We start from the raw sequence: 20,353 nt of genomic DNA, 5'->3' as shown, positions 1-20,353 counted from the left end.
AAATATGTGTGCTCTGACCCTGGGTTGGGAGTCTTTGTGCTGAATGCTGATTGACGAGGGGTTTCTTGCTGATGCCTACATCTGGTCCAGAGTGCTGCGTATGTATAACTGTACTTGGGTCTGTATAATTCCTTTGCTGTAAATTGTACTTATAACTAGCGTGTAACTGACTGTACTTTTACTTGAATAATACTTTGCGCTTTGGAACCACAGGTTCTAGGTCTGGAGTCTTTATTTACTGTATAACTGCGTACGAAAATTAGTGTCATTCTTAGAGGTTTATAGGCAGGATATCAGAAGGTATAGGCAGGGGTGTATAGAGGTTCAAATATAAATTCCTTAGTTGGGGGCTCGTAGTGAAGTCACTTACCTACTCACACAGCACATACGGTTATCGATATCTCACAAAGGGTGGAGTGGCCACATGCAGGGTTTACCTGCAACCGCTCGGTGCTGAGAGATCGCTACCCATTTTTGTGTGAGCCAAGGACGCTGACTAGAATCCAGGGACAAGAGAGGAAAAAGGTTGTTTTCCTTTGTTGATAGAACCTAACGTTTAAAGGGGTGCCGCAGTATTGAACATGTGGCTGAGTCGCAGTTTTGCGCAGAGTAATGATGCACTTTTGTGAACGCAGCTAAAGGTTTTTATACGGTTGTGTGGTAGTTGCATTATTGTGTATGCGACTGGTTGCACAATAACGTATACGTACTTCCGGTTGTGCTGCCACATGTTTAAACAAAGCCATTGAGGTTTACATTCTTTTCAATTATTACCAATAATTCGGTTAACGTGTAGTTTTCTGCGCAGGAAAAGAGTGTGGGATTGTGAGTATTTGTTCAGGGTGTAACACGGGACCTAAAGGTTAAGGGTATTGTATGTACTAGGCGCAGGAGTTGGCCTAGTAGCTCGGTAAGTAGCTTACCATTCTATACACGTCAGCAGGTGTACATGTTGTCTTTGTTGTAGGGACCGGCTCTCAGTGTGATTGCAGTGTTCAATAGTTCGGTTGGGTTATTTGAGCATTGTAGTTGAACCACACTAGGAAACTTGTGATTGTGTGCTGAGAGATAATAGGTGAGCGGGGGCATCTAGAAATTACTTCCGTAGGTGAGCGGGGGCATCTAGAAATTTCTTCTGTAGGTGAGCAGGGGCATCTAGAAATTTCTTCTGTAGGTGAGCGGGGGCATCTGGAAATTTCTTCCATAGGTAAGTGAGAGTATCTAGGCTGTCTTTCACCAATTTAAATCTTTATTGAAAAACTTAAGGTTCTCCCAGTATGAGTGCCAAGCGATCAGTAGAGATGTTAAATGATTTGCTGCTGTTGGAAGCACCACTTGGGTCGGCGCAGCATATTATGCATATTAAGTACAGTGCCAATGCAACCAGGTATTATGATTTATGGTTTAATATGACGAGGAAGAGTGTTAAACCATTTCCTAGAATTGGTAGTTTTGATAAAGATGTATTAGATAATGTCCTGGATCACATCAGTCTGATGCGCTCTCGAGGTAAAAAGGTAAAATATTATTAATGTTTAAAGTTGTGGCAGCATGAAGGGGATGCGTGGCTTAAAAATATGCAAGTGATGCAAACTAGCGTTGTGAGCGCATTGCCAGAGAATGCATCTGCGACGCTAAATTGCAATACGAGTGAGCCGCAAAATGGCGCGCACATGCTGCAAGGTAGCAATATAGAAGGTATTGCCAGCAGTTCACGCACACCACCTCCACCTTATGTGGATGGAGGTGCAAGTACAGTTATCAAAAACACCCATAAAAATGTAACAAGCAATTTGTACCCTCTCTTAAGCAACCATAAAGAAAAAGTTCATGATGTGGATGATGAGCCTATTGTAATATCTGCCATTTCCCATGCTGTACAGATGATAGATGCTGCACCACAACAATCATGAGTGGTGCCATCATCTCCATCAGTAACAGTAAGGGAAGTGCTAGCCCCCTCTGCACCCATAGAGGAAGTTGTTATTATCATACATAGCAGCAGCAGACTAAACCCCCAGCCATGTAACAAGGTCAAAGGTAGCAGCGCTGCTGGGTCTGCATCCCATTCGGACTATAACTGTTCCGAATGGAAATGCAGTTGCGAACAGTGTAGTGCCCATGAGGGAAGTGGTAATGCATTGTCCTTGGACAAGAGCAGAACTAAATTCCATCATAAATTATTTCCCCAATCCCAAAAAAGAACTAGCCAAATGTCAAAGATTTTTGAGGAATTTGGGTAGATCTCATGAGCCAACTAATAAAGATTGGCGTGTGGTGTTAAGGGCCTGTCTACCACACAATACCAACGTGACAAAATTTATCACAGATTGTGTATTGGATGGTGACGTTCCCTTAACTGACCAAGTAAACCAAGATAATATTTCCTGCATCATAACTCAATTGGGTATATATTTTCCAGTAGTAGATAACTGGAACAAAATTGTCACCATAAAGCAAAAGGAGAGTGAATCTGCAGAAGATCATTGCGACCGGACTCTGCAGACTATCACCCAGTACACTGGGTTAGAAGATATTAAAGATAGCACTCACCACAGGGGAATGATTGTCACCATACTCATGGATGGCCTTAAAGAAGACTTAAAGACCCGGGTTCAGACCTCACAGCCTGGCTGGAGGGGGTCACAATAGATACCCTCATAGAATCTGCAATAGAACATGATAAAAACATCTCAAAGAAGAGAGAGACCCAGAGCGAAAAACTAATGGCTGTCAGTATCCAAGCTCTGGAAGGAATGACTGTAACATCACAGCCAGTAGACACACCTCCACCTATACACACACTTGTACCTGAACAGTTACATGTCCTCACCAATCCCACACCACAGCAAACACATCCTTACCCCACATATCATACACAACCACAGGTCCCATGCTACCCACAAACTTCATACCTCCTACCATACCCTTATCCTCCATATTCCTACCCATACCCACCATCTTTCCCTCTTGCTCCACTCCCACAACAATCCTTTCATCCACCCCGTTCAAAAAGATGTTTTAACTGTCACCAAGTGGGACACATAAGTAAGTACTGCAAAGTGAAGAACACCAAACATGAACACGGGTTTCCCATGGGTTCATAGGCAACCCCACCATCTTCTCCCAGACCTTATATGACTGTTTACAATCTTTTCAACCTGCCAATGGATCTGTTCTAATGTAAAATGTGGATGATTTATTGTTGTATTTAGGTCATGTTTAAATGATGTTTAACTGTTGTGCTTTATCTCTCACACACAGGACACAAGGTTGCTAAGGATAAACGGAAGCCATGCCAGGCTAAGGTCAAATACTCAGAATACTATCCAACCCAGGGGCCCTGGCATTATTTAGAGCAGTAGCTATTAATAACAAGAATTAATTGCAGGAACCTGTATGCAGATACTATATCCCTAGAATTATTAAAAATGATAGGGGGACTCATTTTATAGGTGACATTTCCCAGAACATGTTTAAGGTGATGGGTGATAAAACAAAGATAATTCCAGACTGTCATTTCTTTTATCTGTCCCCCCTTTGAGATACTGTTTAAACAGACAGCCTCATGTGAAAAAAAACCGATAATGAGGTTATTGTGCAGGGTCCCACAAAGATGAATAAGAATAACAGAAATTGAAAGTGTTATTAACTAACATGTCTAATGCAAACTGTCATGATGTCAAACCTGGGGAATTTGTTATGATCCGAATTTTTTTAGCTCAGGTTGTTTGACTGATCGGTGGAAAGGTCCGTATCTGACGATTGTTGACAAAGTACCACATCCTCAAAGGGTGGCCGGGGAAGATACGTGGGTCCATTCCACTCACTATAGGGAGGTTAACCAACCGGTGGAGATACAAGGCAGAGACAAGGCCGATAACGTGGACCTGTCGATTGTGAGCTTGTGCCGGAAGGATTAAAAAGGTGATGGTGAGATACCTGAGCTAAAGAAATGTGTAGATCAGTGCTTCCAGCAATGGAGTGGTCTGCTGTGGTCATCCTAGTTCTTTCTTCCAGAGTTTCTGTTGTGATGATCTGTTTGGGGATACCCAGTTTCTGTGATGGAGGACCGATAGAGGAGATGGGAGCTGATGGCAGCGCTGATGGAGTGGAGTCAGGAGAAGTGCTATGCCAATCAGGGAGTGTCTGACCAATCTTAGTACTGTTATTGTTAAGAGAGCTGTTATTCCGGATACTTGGGGATGGTGTGAAAGTTTGTCGTCTGAAGATTCCTGTATTTGTGAGCTTTGTGGGTCCTTAGTTGATGAGAACTGTAACCAACGGTGCCAACCTAAATATAACCCGTACTGGGGTGGGTATCCTTTAGAGGATTATTGTAGCATGGTAGGTAAAGTGTTAAATCAAACTGATTGCTGGGTGTGTTCACATGTGCCACAGGGACAGCATAATGTAGAGTTGGTGCCATTTCCGCTGAATATCACGGAAATTTTAGAATTACAAAAAAGGAAAACATTGGATGGAAAATTCCTCTCATCCAAACCACCTCATTTCAAACTCTATCAATTCCAAGTAGATAGATCACTTTTGTGTTTAAGCATAACCAACCCCAATAAACCCAGGAGTTGAGAAGTGACAGGGAATAATCAGACGATGACCTTCTCACAAAGAGCTGATAATGAGTCTGTGAAAGAGCTCCAATATTAACTTATCTCAGTGGCATCATGCAACGGCCAGAAGATTTAGATTTTAAATAGCTCAAAACTTAAACAAAGAGACATGGATGTAATAGGAGCTACAACAGGGTATAACACCTAGCAGAGTCTCTTGTTACAGACAATGTGGATGTGTGGGTGTTTGAGCTGGTGCAATGCATGATGGGAGGAGGTATATAAATTGAAGCAGCCAAAAATAGCTCTCTCTCTCTGCCATTCCCATCCAAGACACAGACACATACCTGGCTCACTGGACCTCTGACTATTCAAGGTACTCTGTCCTCTATAATAACTTGTCTTCTATAATAACTCTATTGCCTAAACGTTCCTTTCCTGCCTATCTATAAGAGCTAACACTCACACTAGATAAGACAATGAATCTTAAATCCTCTCTCTCTCTCTTTGTACATGCTCACAGGATATCAGGCCTTGCCATGAGGTTTTACCCCACATACATAGCAACACAAAGACACAAGGATGACCTCCTGGCTACCATGCCATGAGGCTCTAACACATAGCACACTCTCTCTCTATACTCACACATATATTTTCACATAATCACATCCATACACAAATAATTGTTTTCTTTGATAGATTGCCCTCCACAATTTATCTATAGGCTAGTAGTCTCGCCGGATATGCAGGGGGAACAATTTACCCTTAATTATATCCCCCATACACACATGCTTATATCCCCCATACACACACGCTTATATTCACTATACACACACGCATGTACACTTCTCACACTGCTTCCCACCATGTGTTTTCTTTATCTCACATTCTTATACACATGTACACAGAGCATAGCATAATATATATAACACATGCATACAGTTTCCTTACATACACACATACATATAAACATATATACATATATTTGCATGAACACCAAGGTTATATACTAGTGAAAGATTAAATCAAATCTGCATTGAAGTTTATTTAGCAACTGCATAGGGTTAATTCATTACTGGGATTAATTCATTACTGGGATTCTGAGGTTATGTACTGTACTGCATACTATATGTAAACCATCTATTATCTTGCAATTCTCAATTATGGAGTAAAATACTTTATATATCATGTATATGGTGTATAGATAACTGAGTATGATTTCAAGGTTTAAATAATATGCAATGATACATTATGGGTAAGATATGCAGGGAACTTGATAGATTTGTCAAGGGATATTTGGGTGGTATCGGCCCGGTAATAGCTTGCATGTTTAGCTCACATGGAGCTTTGGTTGTTATGCATAACATAATAATGGCAACTCTCTGTCTGGATTTTTTATGGTAAAGGACGAATAAGTAAAAAGACTGTATTGAAGATTAATAAAGTAATCTAGGGGGTCACAGATGTAGCAATATCAGACAGAGAAAATAGATTAAAGAGGAGAATATTGTGCCATATTCTTATAATTAATTATAATCATCACTATGGATGAAGAGAAGATTTTGTGTAACTATGAGACCCTCAGAGAAGAGTGGAGGTGGTGCAGACACCGGAAAAACACCCTCTAACATATGGCGCCCGAACAGGCCTGTTTAAAATTGTGATCTCCAAAGGCCACGGAGAATCACAATTAGAAACAGAGAATTTTTTTTTCTATTTGCTATAATGGTTACACAAATATCTTAGTGAAATATTCTTAAGGGAAAACGTAATAGTATTCTGCCTATGGTTAATGCTGTAACATTTCTTTCTCTAGCTCGACTAGGGAAGTGAGAGTTAGTTAGCACTAGGTTTGATTGATTACAAACTTGAGATATTTTATAAGGAATGTTATAATAAATTTTCAATTTTTTTTTCTCTTCCCTCCTTAACTAAATATCGACTTGTGACCAACTCATGTAGAACACTTTATTCTGGTTATTTTTTTATTTTATTTTTTTTCAGGGCAGCCTCCTACTGACCCTGTAAAGAAAAACATTTCTAACCTGTATTTCATACAGAAGCACGTCTTCGAAAGTTGTCTAGCGGGCATGCATAAGCGACGCAGTAAGAATTTTGAGCAGACAGCGCGCACTGGGAATCTCTAGTAAGGAGTAAGTTTGCAACTTTCGCTGGATGATCTCAGGTCTGTAAGATAAATTCTCCAATCTGAACCAGGATTGAGGACTTCATTTCCATTTATACAGACAGAAATAGTAATACACCGGTCATAACTCAGGTAGATATGGATTTTCTTACCATTAAGAAGCTAGCAAAAGACAGCATGTTTAATCCAGTTTTACCAACTAGCTACACATCAGCTGAGAATCTGTGGTCACAATTGTTAGATTAGGTTTATAGTCAGGATAAACTTTGTAATGATAGATGGAATGTTAATAACAAATTTAAAAGATTAAAAATGTTAGCTAAGCTAGTAGAAGTATATGAAGACATAATTTGGATACCAGAGCATGCAGAAATGTTAGCTAGAAGCATGTTGACTAAAAAAGAAAAAATGCTAGATCAGAAAGACAATTGTAAAGAATGCACAGAAAGAGAAATTGAAATTGCACAGTTATGCACTGAACTTAATACTGCAGATGAGAAAATGGCTATTACTGAGGTCCATATGGCACAGATGCAACAAGATCTGGATAGTAGAGCCCAAATGATGATGAATATGCAGGGTTTAATAACTGATCTTTCTAATGCAATCAAAAAATTGTCTACAAATAATCCACAGATTGATCTCACCGGATCAATTCCCACAAAACAGGTTTGTGTATATAACAGGGAAAGTAGCGGTGTAACAAGGAACCAATCAAATTCATCTGATATGGCACCTCATGCAACACTACTTGATATCAGGGATGATCAGCAGGGTTTAAGTACCCCTATGATTTATCCTACATTACCAGTGGTACGTACACTGGAATTCCCATTAACAACGGGGGAAAATACTATTGGTTCTGGGGTACAAGAGAATAGAAGTGGATGGGAAGTATTAAATGCCACTTATAGCTCTGTACAAGCCCACAATAGGAAAAAGGATTTGTTTTCTTTTAATCAACCTTAAGGAAATGATATAAAGAGAACAAAAATCCTGTTAGATCTCAAAAGAGAATTTCCACAATATGATGGTAATTTAGATCCCTTCACTTTATGCGATATTTTTGAGGGACATTGCACACAACTTAGTGTAGCCCCAGAAGATCGCATGGATTTGTTCAAATTGTGGTTACCCATTCACCTCAGTCAAAGGTATAACATCACTGGGGACTGCCCCCAAAAATGGCTGTTACCATGACAGAGAGGAAAGACTTTCTGTACTTATGATTTTAACAACAGGACATAAGGAAGTAACTCCCAACATCCTTGCTAACTTTAAACCCACCATACAACATGAGCCATTAGCTCTATGTGGTAAGTTTGAAGCCATGTATAGGACTATAACCAATGACCATAGATCCCATACTCCACCAGGCATGATTCGTGCATTTGTGGAAAAATTCACATACACAAATGTCTATCTGCGCACAATGGCAGAAAGGGAAACCACAATTGCAGGTGCAGCCAGAATAATTGAGGACTTCAGAAAAGAACTATTGAGTTCTAAGAAATCTGTCCAAGTTAGGGAACATGATATGCATAAGGAAAGAATGCCACCATGCATATCATGAACACGGTCAAACAGTATTTCAGTCTTCTGCTCCACCAGTGGAGACTGAGAATCTGATTTGTTACAGGTGTAGAAAGAAGGGACACATAAGAAGAGATTGTCCTAAACAATTCCCTGTCCAATCAGGAAATACTAATGGCTTCAAAAAGCGATATAGTAATTCCGTACGGACAAAACATTTGCCCATCCCACACTTACAGAAAAGTGTGGAAACTTTAAATGTGCAAGTAGAAAAGAATTCTGCTCCACAGGTAAAGACAGCACAACAAAAAGAAGTAGCAGTCTGTACAACAGACGTTCCTACAGGAATTCTGATGCAGATGGATTGAAGGTCAGGGATCCCAAAGAATCTGTCACCAATATGTAACCTCATATTGGATCCTTCAGGGAGACCCCATATCATGGCAAAAATAAAAAACATTTGGTTACAAATCATGCTCGACACTGGAGCTGAAATTTCAATTACCAATGTGGAACATGATATAGACCCAGATAGCCCTCAGTGTATCGTGATTGACTTTGATCACAAACAAGGGGGGGTGAGAGCTCATAGAATTAATGAGGTCCATGTAGAAATCAGCAGTGATTTCTCATTAAACATCCCAATGTGGTATTACACAAGATCCGATAACATGATTGGAACTGATGTAATGACACAAAATGGCTGGATTCTGGATCTGACAAATGGTATGGTATGGAGGGGTCCCAGAAAATCAAAGGTTTGTGTCATACAATGGCATTTTCTGAGCTCACCCATACACATAAATGTCAAAAACAACATGCTTGTCCATAAATGGCAAGAGGTTTCTCACAACAAAGACCTTGAACCTATTGTGTACAAGTATCCAGAATTATGGGCACAAGATAAAAATGATTGTGGAAGAATGGTTGATGTCCAGGTAGATATTCAAGGGCCAGATCCACCACCACAGCGGCAATATCGCTTCCCCCCCTGAAGCTATGGAATCTGTTGTAGAATCTGTAGCAGATTTAGAAGATAGGGGAGTGGTCATAAAGGGAAATTCAAAGTGCAATAATCTTTTATGGCCTGTAAAGAAGAAGGATACAAACACGTGGAGACTCACAATTGATCTCCGGGTTCTGAACAAATACACCCCCATGTCAGCACAGGTAGTTGCAGAAACACCAGACATAATGGCGAGGATAAATGGCAAAAGCCAAGTGTTCTCAACCATTGATGTGGCTAATGGATTTTTTTCCATAGCTTTGACTGAAAGTTGCAGGTACAAGTTTGCTTTCACTGTACGTGATACGCAATTCATGTTCTGTGTCCAACCCAAGGGTTACATAGTAGTCCGACTTATTTTCATCAGGCATTAGCAGCAGTGCTGAGTGTTTTCTCATGCCCAGAATGCCTGTTACAGTATGTCGATGACCTACTCCTTCATACAGAGACCATGGAGGAACACTTAACCCTCTTACAGGAATTGTTAGGCCTCCTGTCACGTGCAGGACTGAAGCTGAGTCCTCCCAAGGCAAACCTGGCTAGGTCAGAGGTAACATTCCTAGGAGTTAAGATTGCCCATGGAGCAAAGGGTATCATGGCTGCCCGCGTGGAAGCAATTTTAAAACTACCCAAGCCAGACACTCTGCAGGACTTACGTAAGTTCCTGGGTGTTGCAAACTTATGAGGGAATTCATAGAGGACTTTGCTACCAAAGCAAAGCCCCTCTATGAATTACTCAGAGGTGAAAAACCATCATTGAAGGGATGGGCGGATACACAGGAACAAGCTTTCACCACACTTAAAAGAAGTTTGTCCTCCACCCCAGTATTAGCTACCCCACATCCAGATGGCGAATTGGCCATCCAAGCACATGCTGGTTCAGAGTCTTAATCAGCGGTCCTCCTTCAAGAGGTGGGAACAATGATAAGACCTCTTTGATATTTCTCAAGACTCCTTTCACCAGTTGAAAGAGGTTTTGATGAGTGTGCAAAGCTACTTGCAGCCATTCATTATGCTGTCAAAGTGACTGAGCATATTGTAGGGTTCAGGCAGCTCAATGTGCAAACACCACACTCTCCATTAACCCTCCTACTTCGGGACACACTTCCTGGAGTCTCTCAACAGAGGTTTGGGAGGTGGATAATGGACCTCAGTGGAAGGAATATCAAAATCTGTCACAAGGCTAAGTATGTCCTTTCCCAGTTGTTAAACACAACTGGAACAGAACATGATTGTGGTCAGGTAACACATTCCTTTACCACACCATTCTTTAGACAGGTAGTGCACCCTGATGACAGAATCATCTTTGTTAATGGGTCATGTTTTCATCTTGATGGGTCATATGTGACAGGATATGCGGTTTTGGATAAGACCACAGGAACGCAGAGCCTGGTTAGACTCCCAGGTCACCTGTCAGCCCAACGTGCTGAATTGGAGGCAGTGAAGGAAGCACTCTTCATCCACCCCCCAAGGAGACACACTATATATAGTGACAGCTCATATGTAGTGCGGTCTCTCACATTACATCTTGAGACTTGGCAAAAACGTGGATTCGTGGACAGCCAGAATAAACCTCTGGCACACATTTCAGTTTTAATGGAACTTTGGGAATGGGGTAAGACCCATCCCGATGATGCAGCAATCATCAAAGTGTCTGCACACCAAAAAGGGAGAGATCTTCTAATCATGGGTAATAATGCAGCGGATGAAGTGGCAAAAATGGCAGCTGTATCTGGGATCTTTCGGGATCCGGATGCTGAAACTTTGCCCTCAATCCAGGTGGCAGCATGTAGAAAAGTCCTTGAAGAAGGACCGGTGTCATTTGAAGAGGAACAGGCAAAAGATGCGGTTCTTATGACTCACAGAATTTCACCACAAGATCCCTGGTCTATAAGACAGGGTATACTATGCCACTCACCACGAGAAGGATTAGAACCTCTCCCTGCAGTACCCTCACATCTTCAAGTGGAACTGACAAGGCTTAATCATCAGCTCCTTGGACACCCTGGCCGGGATAAACTGTTCTCTCTTTTAAAGGGCAAATTATACTGGTCCGGAATGTTCAAAACAGTAGAAAATGTCACCCAACAGTGTTTGGTGTGTGCCCAAATCAACCCCCGGGCACCAGCACTTAAGCCAGTGTTACAGCATGTGCCTCCTGCAGAGGGGCCCTGGTCATCCTTACAAATAGACTTCATAGGACCACTACCAGCTGGCAGCCAAAATTGTCACTATGCCTTGGTAGTAGTTGACGTGTTCTCAAAGTGGGTAGAAGCCATTCCTACAGCGAATGACTCATCATCCACTACAGCTTGGGTTCTATGGGAACAGATTTTGTCACGCTGGGGTATCCCTAGGATCATACAATCTGATCGAGGGACCCATTTCACTGGCAAGGTCATGAAAGCTCTTTGTGAACTTCTGGACATAAGGCAGCGCTTCCATGTTCCTTATCATCCCCAATCAGCCGGGGTCATGGAACGTATGAATCAGACCATCAAGGCCCGGTTAGCTAAGTCACTGTTGCAGAAGGGCTCTTCTTGGGTAACAGCCTTACCCGCAATACTCATGGGTATTAGGGCTACGGAAGCATCCACCACAGGGATCACTCCATTTGAGCTCATGACAGGTCGCAAAATGCCACTTTGTTTCCCTAATGAGCCACAATTGTCAAACCCAATGAAAGATGCTATCACGAGAGATGTGTTCCTGCAACAGGTACAAGATAATATCAAGGGACTGTTGCCTTATGCAGCTATGCGGCTGCATAAACCCTATCTACAGGGGGAGACACCCATGCCCTCTGTAGGTGAGTTAGTAATGGTTAAAGTTTTCTGTGAAGCAGGTCCTTGGGATGCAAACTGGGAGGGACCATATCAAGTCCTTGAAACAATGGGTGATACCATGTTGAAGGTCCAAAGGCCAGTAACTACAAAGAGAGACTCTCAAAGGAGATGCAAGGTTCTCTGGGTCCATATAGACCAGGCAAAGACCACCAGGACCTCTCCAGCCCAATAAGGTGCCAGGGTACTCAATCAATAGGTAGGGTAAGAGGAAGCATAAAACAGGAGACTTGTCTTTATGAAATTCCACATAAGGTTATACCTAAACTGCCTTAAAAAGAACTATACTCATGCCTTCTCTCTTAGCAGATCATGGAACCAGAAAGAGAAGCTGTTTCCCCAGTTCCCAAAGGACACAATTACAAATCTCATTCAGCTTTAGGAACCAAGAGGTGCAGGGTAAAATGCCCTCTAAAAAAACTAAGCTTACAGATACTGGTACTACTGGTAGGTGTGGTACTGGTAGGATCCGTTACCCCTCTTAATAACAAGAGCGAAAAGGGGGCGTCAAATATAACATCACAAGTAAATGATATGACATCTGAACCTATTAATCAGTCAGGTCCATTAACAGTAGAATGAAAGGAAGGTAAAATCCAGACGCCCTACCATAATTACACCTTTGTATCAGGCCAATGGTATTTATATGGATTTTGGAGAGAGGGTTTTGCTGATGGTAAAGTTCAACACTATACACCAGTAGAAAATGTGTCTGCTGTTCAATATGAATTACATACATTATGCTTGAAAGAATACACCCACTTTAGAGACACTGATTCAGTGCCCGTTAAATCCATCTGATGGGTTTCAAAGGACCCACATTTACATCCATATAGGAAAACAATTCGTAATGTCACTGAAGTTGTGTGTACTAGAGATGGTGTCTTGTACCCTGAAGACACCACAGGGGGAGAATATGATGGCTGGTATATTCTTAAAGCCACCTTTATAGGATCTTATGTTCAGGAAAAGTTACGTGTTAGAACATATTTTGATAGACCCATACCCATTATAGGTACTATGAAAGCATATTGTATGTTAAGAGATTCCAGACTGTTAATTACAAGGGAATCCAAATACGCCCAAGGACACATCCCCACAGATTACATACAAACCAGTGTCATGACGCTGAAATTAAACTGCAGCAGCACAGGCCAAGTAATATGGAACGATCATGTTGGAGCAGTAGACATGGAAGGTTTGTACAGAGCAGTCATTTTGAAAATCAGAACCGATGCCAAAAGCCCTAAATACACTCAGATAGAGGGATCACCATCCATACGATCTTTTATGATATCCATAATGAGAGATAAGTGTACAACAGAAGTTACTGGGTACTATTTTATCACCTATGCTCATTGGGAACTAGACAAACAAATGGTAATGTCTGATGTATGGATGGATGGTACCCCTATGACTGAGGAGTACAGGAATAGATATGTGTCCTTTGATTGGAAGGACCCCAGTGGTAGAGATATCAATTTTGATATCAAAATAGATGGACCTTTCAAATGGCCATTCTGTGAAGCAGTAGATGAAGGGTGTTGGACGTTTTCACAGTGGGTTTACCTCTCCAAAATAAAACCTATAAAATTCCTTTCCTTACAACCAGGGGATAGTGACCAGTGGTACCTGTTTGAAGGGAGAGGACAGATATGTGTGACTATAGTCAGAATCCCTTATGAGGCAGAAAATTTACAACCAGTGAAACCACACTTAGATGCCTGTAGAATCCCTGCCCATAAAATAGCAGATGTAATTGCTCCCCAACTCTCTTCTCCATGGAAAATAATAATGGATGTTAAATTTATATTGTATACCTGGAGGATTTCAGTAGAGGATTTCAGAGTAGATCACTGGGACCATAGATGTGAAAGGTTTGTGAGAAACCAAATAGACATGCTAAAGGGTTGTGTAGAATCTGGACAAGAAGCAAGAAGAGATGTCTTGAAACTTAGGAAAAGTAGGAACAAAAGAGATATCATTGCCACATTCTTGGGAGGAGGGGCATTAGGATTAGGGACTCTAAATACCATGGACTTAGAAGTTCTGAGGAGTAAACTTGGGAGTCTGGCACAACATACAGGAGAAGGAATAAAGGCCCTCATTCAGAGCCGTACGCTCTGAGCAGAGCGCACGCTCTGAATGAGGGCCGGGCTCCATTTTCATGGAGCGTCCTCCTGGACGCTCGTATAGCTGTGGGTCACCACCCACAGGCTATACGAGCATGCTTTGTGATGGCCGCGATGGTCGAGACCATCGCGACCATCGAAATTGCGAGCCGGAGCCTGCGGTTGAGGTTTTCAACCGCAAGCTCCGGAGTGATTTTGGCTCTATCAGAGCCAAAATCACTCCCACTGACATCTTTAGTGATGTCAGTGGGCCGGCTTCTGACGGGAGGCGTTCCCATGGGAACGCCCCCGTCAGGGAGGCACGCCCCCGGCACGCCCACCAAAGGGGGCATGCTGTCAATCAACATTGACAGCACGCCCCCTTTGATCGGACACAACGAGCGAAGGACTTTCCTTCGCTCGTCGCGTCTGGTGCATGCGCACGACGGAGCTCCCTCCGTCGTGCGCATGCTCAGTGCATAACATCGACCCACTTGTGAGCGGACAGCCGCTCGCGAGTGGGTCTGAATCAGGCCCAAAGACCCAATTAGATGTAGATCACATCCTTCAAAACTTACAGCATTCTCACATAGATGCCACAACTTCTCTATCTTTAGCCCTTTGAGAAAAGTTTAGGGGTTTGGTAGTGGGTTTAATTGCAGAACAAGATGGAACACACTTAGCTCTGGCATGTACACAGGTTCAGAGTGAACTCTCAGATAATCTGAAACACATAATATCTTCCCTCCATAATGGTCACTATCCATTCAACCTTAGACAGCGGATAAAACCATTTGTCCCTTCATTTGTATTGAATCACACAAATTGTTGGCTTACTCAGTGGCATGGTTGTCAGAACCTGACATGTATTGCCTCTTCCCTAGCTCCTGTTTCAGGTAAGGAAAAGCAAGGGTACACTGCAGTGAACTTGGGCATTCTCATGTCTGGAGAGACAATTCTCCATCCACGTCTACAATCTGACATTTTAACATATGAAGCATTGAATCCGTATCTATTTGATACAGATGGTTGTTGGAGATGAGAGGATGCCATATTGTGTCAAGGAGATCATGAAAGGGTTCTCAGACGTCAGTGCTGGGACTCTGAAGGATCGTGCTTAATGGATGCTAGTCCAAAACCATCATCTAACTTAAAATGCCTGGGACAAGGATACTGGTGCTGGTATCAACTGCAAAATGCCTCATATACTGTATGTGCTACTAACTGCACGCAAAGAGGAACTCTCCTCCAAGGAGTGTATTGTACCCTTAATCCCATTCTAGGTATCGATGTAGCAGATGAGAGAGGAAGAACGCCAGTGACCCCAGAGAAGCGACTAGACATTCGCCCAGACACCCCAGTAAGGCTTCAAAAGATTCCACTCAGTTTTGGAACAGAACTCAAGAACTGGCTTCTCGACTTCAGGAAAGAGGATGACTTCCTGAAGGAACTAAATAAGAATGAGAACCAAGCGACTATCAAACTGGACCATGATGCCACCAAAATAACAAATATTATACATGCATTAGAAGAAGACTCTAAAGTATCTTGGTGGGAAAGTATCTTTGGATACAGTCCAAAGGCAACATCATTCTTCAGCCTTCTTATACACCCCATAATAGTTCTAATTTTTTTAGTATTGATTATGTACATTTGGTTAATAATTGTCTACCGGAAGATAAAAAGACTGAATGCACAACTACAAGAAACAGTAAAACCATACAAGGAAAATCTTTTAAAGACTAAAAGTCGACAAATGAGGAACTATTAAGGGTGAGGGGGGTAGTAGACCACTAAGATACCAACATAATTTCCTGGACTTTTTGTTATTATTTTTTCTCTCTTAGGGGTGGTTTTTCCTGCTGTGAACAACAAGGAATACATAGAGGTTTTTTTTATCTCCCCATAACTTTTGAAACTTTAAAGAATTGTTTGAAATTTTGACTGGAAGGACTTTGCGTACGGGCTGGAAGGACTTTGAGATATATATATATATATATGCACACACACATTTTTAAGAATATGTTGATTGAAAGATTGTATCTGTTTATTGTAATGATGTTGACTCCTAAACGGTTGTTTTTGCTTAATATGTACAACTACAGAAGTGAATAGGAAGGTAGGGGGAAGTTATGTGAAGTATATTCCCAATTAGTAGTGTCGGATTTCCGACAACAGGGGGACTGTGAAAGAGCTCCAATATTAACTTATCTCAGTGGCATCATGCAAGGGCCAGAAGATTTAGATTTTAAATAGCTCAAAACTTAAACAAAGAGACATGGATGTAATAGGAGCTACAACAGGATATAACACCTAGCAGAGTCTCTTGTTACAGACAATGTGGATGTGTGGGTGTTTGAGCTGGTGCAATGCATGATGGGAGGAGGTATATAAATTGAAGCAGCCAAAAATAGCTCTCTCTCTCTGCCATTCCCATCCAAGACACAGACACATACCTGGCTCACTGGACCTCTGACTATTCAAGGTACTCTGTCCTCTATAATAACTTGTCTTCTATAATAACTCTATTGCCTAAATGTTCCTTTCCTGCCTATCTATAAGAGCTAACACTCACACTAGATAAGACAATGAATCTTAAATCCTCTCTCTCTCTCTCTTTGTACATGCTCACAGGATATCAGGCCTTGCCATGAGGTTTCACCCCACATACATAGCAACACAAAGACATAAGGACGACCTCCTGGCTACCATGCCATGAGGCTCTAACACATAGCACACTCTCTCTCTATACTCCCACATGTATTTTCACATAATCACATCCATACACAAATAATTGTTTTCTTTGATAGATTGCCCTCCACAATTTATCTATAGACTAGTAATCTCGCCGGATGTGCAGGGGGAACAATTTACCCTTAATTATATCCTTCATACACACATGCTTATATCCCCCATACACACACACTTATATCCCCCATACACACACGCTTAAATCCACTATACACACACGCATGTATACTTCTCACACTACTTCCCACCATGTGTTTTCTTTATCTCACATTCTTATACACACGTACACAGAGGATAGCAAAATATATATAACACATGCATACAGTTTCCTTACATACACACATACATATAAACATATATACATATATTTGCATGAACACCAAGGTTATATACTAGTGAAAGATTAAATCGAATCTGCATTGAAGTTTATTTAGCAACTGCATAGGGTTAATTCATTACTGGGATTAAAGTTAGAAAATCACTTCTGAGGTTATGTACTGTACTGCAAACTATATTATCCTTTGTATTATTCATATGTAAACCATCTATTATCTTACAATTCTCATTTATGGAGTAAAATACTTTATATATCATGTATATGGTGTATAGATAACTGAGTATGATTTCAAGGTTTAAATAATATGCAATGATACACTATGGGTAAGATATGCAGGGGACTTGATAGATTTGTCAAGGGATATTTGGGTGGTATCGGCCCGGTAATAGCTTGCATGTTTAGCTCACATGGAGCTTTGGTTGTTATGCATAACATAATAATGGCAACTCTCTGTCTGGGTTTTTTATGGTAACGGACGGAATAAGTAAAAAGACTGTATGGAAGATTAATAAAGTAATCTAGGGGGTCACAGATGTAGCAATATCAGACAGAGAAAATAGATTAAAGAGGATAATATTGTGTCATATTCCTATAATTAATTATAATCATCACTATGGATGAAGAGAAGATTTTGTGTAACTATGAGACCCTCAGAGAAGAGTGGAGGTGGCGCAGACACCGGAAAAACACACTCTAACAGAGTCCATAAACCATGATCTGTTACGCTCAATTAAATCTAGTGGGATACATTTTAGGTACCGGTATGCATTGAGTTCCACCAAAGAAATTATTGGTAAGGTGCCAGATGGTTATTGTGCTAAAATAATACAGCCAGAGACTTGCATGTACCAGATGGTAGACCCAGAAATAGGATTGTTTGTAAGGGAAATGTGCTTAATGATGCATACCATTCCTTATTTTCTCCCTGACAATGTATATTTTATATGTGGAAGAAAAGCGTATAAGTGGCACTCCCTGAGTTCCGAAGGTTTGTGTTACCTAGGAAGAGTAGTCCCAGAAGTTATGACCCTCACACATGTTGAAATGCTTGGTATACATAAAAACACACCATCACCATATCTTCACATGCAATATGAACACAGAGGCAAATGAAATATGATACCTGGTGACATGAATAAAGCCACTCAGTTAATTAGTGAGACAACTGGCTTTCAAGTTTTAGTCGCACTGGATCCCACCAGGATCGCTCAGGGTACATTCAATTTTAGATATATTCAGAAACTTGCTAGATTGATAGATAATATCACCAAGATGTACGATGACACATTCAGGTATACAGGGAGAGAATTGCAAGCATACAAGAAAGAACTGGTGCAACACAGGCTAGTGTTGAATTATTTAACTGCTGTTACTGGAGGGTATTGCGTAATGTTGGCCACCCAATTTGGAGTAAAATGTTGCACCTATGTCACCAATGATACCAGTGACCCCAAGGAGGTGATAGATCGGAAGACGGATGAAATTCTGCAGCTAAAATGGGAATTTCATAAGAACCATAATGCTTCAGTGGCTGAAGTAGGGGAGAAGATAGAAGGATGGGTTTCATGGCTGAACCCAGTGAAATGGTTCTCAAGTCTAGGGGAATGTGTCCAGGAAGTGATCGTCCAGCATAGGCAAATTCTTAATCCTTATACTGATTGTCATCATAATAATTGGTATATGTGTCCGGTGTGTTCCTATTGTGTTGAAGTGTGGAAAATGTAAAAATAAAGTAAAACAAAGGAACGAAATTATGATGGTGGTCAGTAATGACAATATGACTACCGAGGTAAATATAGAACTGCATTACAACTCTGAACTAGGAAATACCATAATTTAATGTATTATATTTAGACCTGCATAGAATGTATTATTGAAATGTTATTTTTAAAACACCTCAGATAATGTAAAGTCTCAATTCCCCTTCAAGACGGCCTTTATAAGACTGGTGCATCCCCACACCTTTCACATAATCTTCCAAGATCCGCGGTGTGCGTATAATAGTAGTTTTATGTCCCCACTCAGAGACACATTATTGATGGATTAAGAACCACCTTGTGCCATCCCATAATAACACTAAATAATATATAAATGTAAGCCTAAATTAAATTTTAAAATCAGATTGTGATAGCATGTTGTTCGCTATCGAAGGGTGGACTGTCGAAGCTGGATAATTGGCTGAGACAAGATCGGTTTAAAATTGGATCGCAGCGACGCCATCTTACGACTGGCCGCAAGACGCCATCTTGGAAATGAGATCGCAAGACGCCATTTTGTGAAAAGGCCGCCCAAGCGCCATTTTAGATAAACTCACAGTTTAGTACATGTGGTGATATTACTATTAGCATCATGCGATTGCATCTTTCACCATTTCTCATACACACATTAATACGCACAATTGCGCTGTTAACTAGTCGCATATTAGCGACTGCATAAGATCCTGTATGAAAACGCTGAATATTAGCTTCATGCACACGCATCTGCCCCAAGTTAACTAGCGTCTTTACATCAAACCCCACGTACTCACACATTACATATTTACATACAAGGTTGCATAACCTTTAAGGTATAAGATTCAAGTATGCACAATTATTATAATTGCTATGAAATAAAGATTATTTCGTAAATAAGGTTTTATACATGATAAGTAAGCCATGTTTGGTATTGTACTGATGTGGACTCATTTTACAGTATTCCGGTAATATCGATGGAGAGATCGCAACATGCATTCTCAACTTATGGACCGCAGAGACTTCAAGCAACAAAATGTACATTATATGACCAACTGTTAGGATTTGCATGAGGCGGGAAACCAGAGACCACCAGTTGTTAGAGGCTGGACTGTTTCTATTTGAACCAACCTGTTAAATGCCTTGTAACATATGCCCTCTCCTTTAGGACCAATGGTATTAGCAACAACTTCTCTATTGTGTTGTTTATTTCTGGGGGGTATAAATATGTGTGCTCTGACCCTGGGTTGGGAGTCTTTGTGCTGAATGCTGATTGACAAGGGTTTTCTTGCTGATGCCCACATCTGGTCCAGAGCGCTGCGTAT

The 20,353-nt window shown here is 41.1% G+C and overlaps 2 protein-coding genes across 2 annotated transcripts in view; one reads left to right on the top strand and one right to left on the bottom strand.

The window, feature by feature from the left end:
- MFRP (membrane frizzled-related protein) overlaps positions 1-20,353 on the bottom strand; it is a 681,594-nt gene that overhangs the window by 640,529 nt on the left and 20,712 nt on the right. The window lies entirely within an intron of this gene.
- Positions 4,774-14,302, top strand: LOC148508917 (uncharacterized). Its single transcript, XM_088443795.1, has 3 exons — positions 4,774-4,947; positions 6,576-6,849; positions 12,409-14,302. Exon 3 carries the CDS (start codon positions 13,120-13,122, stop codon positions 14,224-14,226), a length of 1,107 nt encoding a protein of 368 aa, XP_088299921.1. The 5' UTR covers positions 4,774-4,947; positions 6,576-6,849; positions 12,409-13,119; the 3' UTR covers positions 14,227-14,302.

The sequence above is a fragment of the Taudactylus pleione genome, unplaced genomic scaffold (assembly GCF_031769625.1).
Source record: "Taudactylus pleione unplaced genomic scaffold, aTauple2 ptg000334l, whole genome shotgun sequence".
In the NCBI taxonomy this organism is placed as follows: domain Eukaryota; kingdom Metazoa; phylum Chordata; class Amphibia; order Anura; family Myobatrachidae; genus Taudactylus; species Taudactylus pleione.
This window is presented reverse-complemented; position numbering and strand designations above follow the sequence as displayed.

Excerpts from the sequence above, each read along its gene's own strand:
- LOC148508917 (XM_088443795.1), top strand. The coding sequence starts at position 13,120 with ATGAAAGCATATTGTATGTTAAGAGATTCCAGACTGTTAATTACAAGG.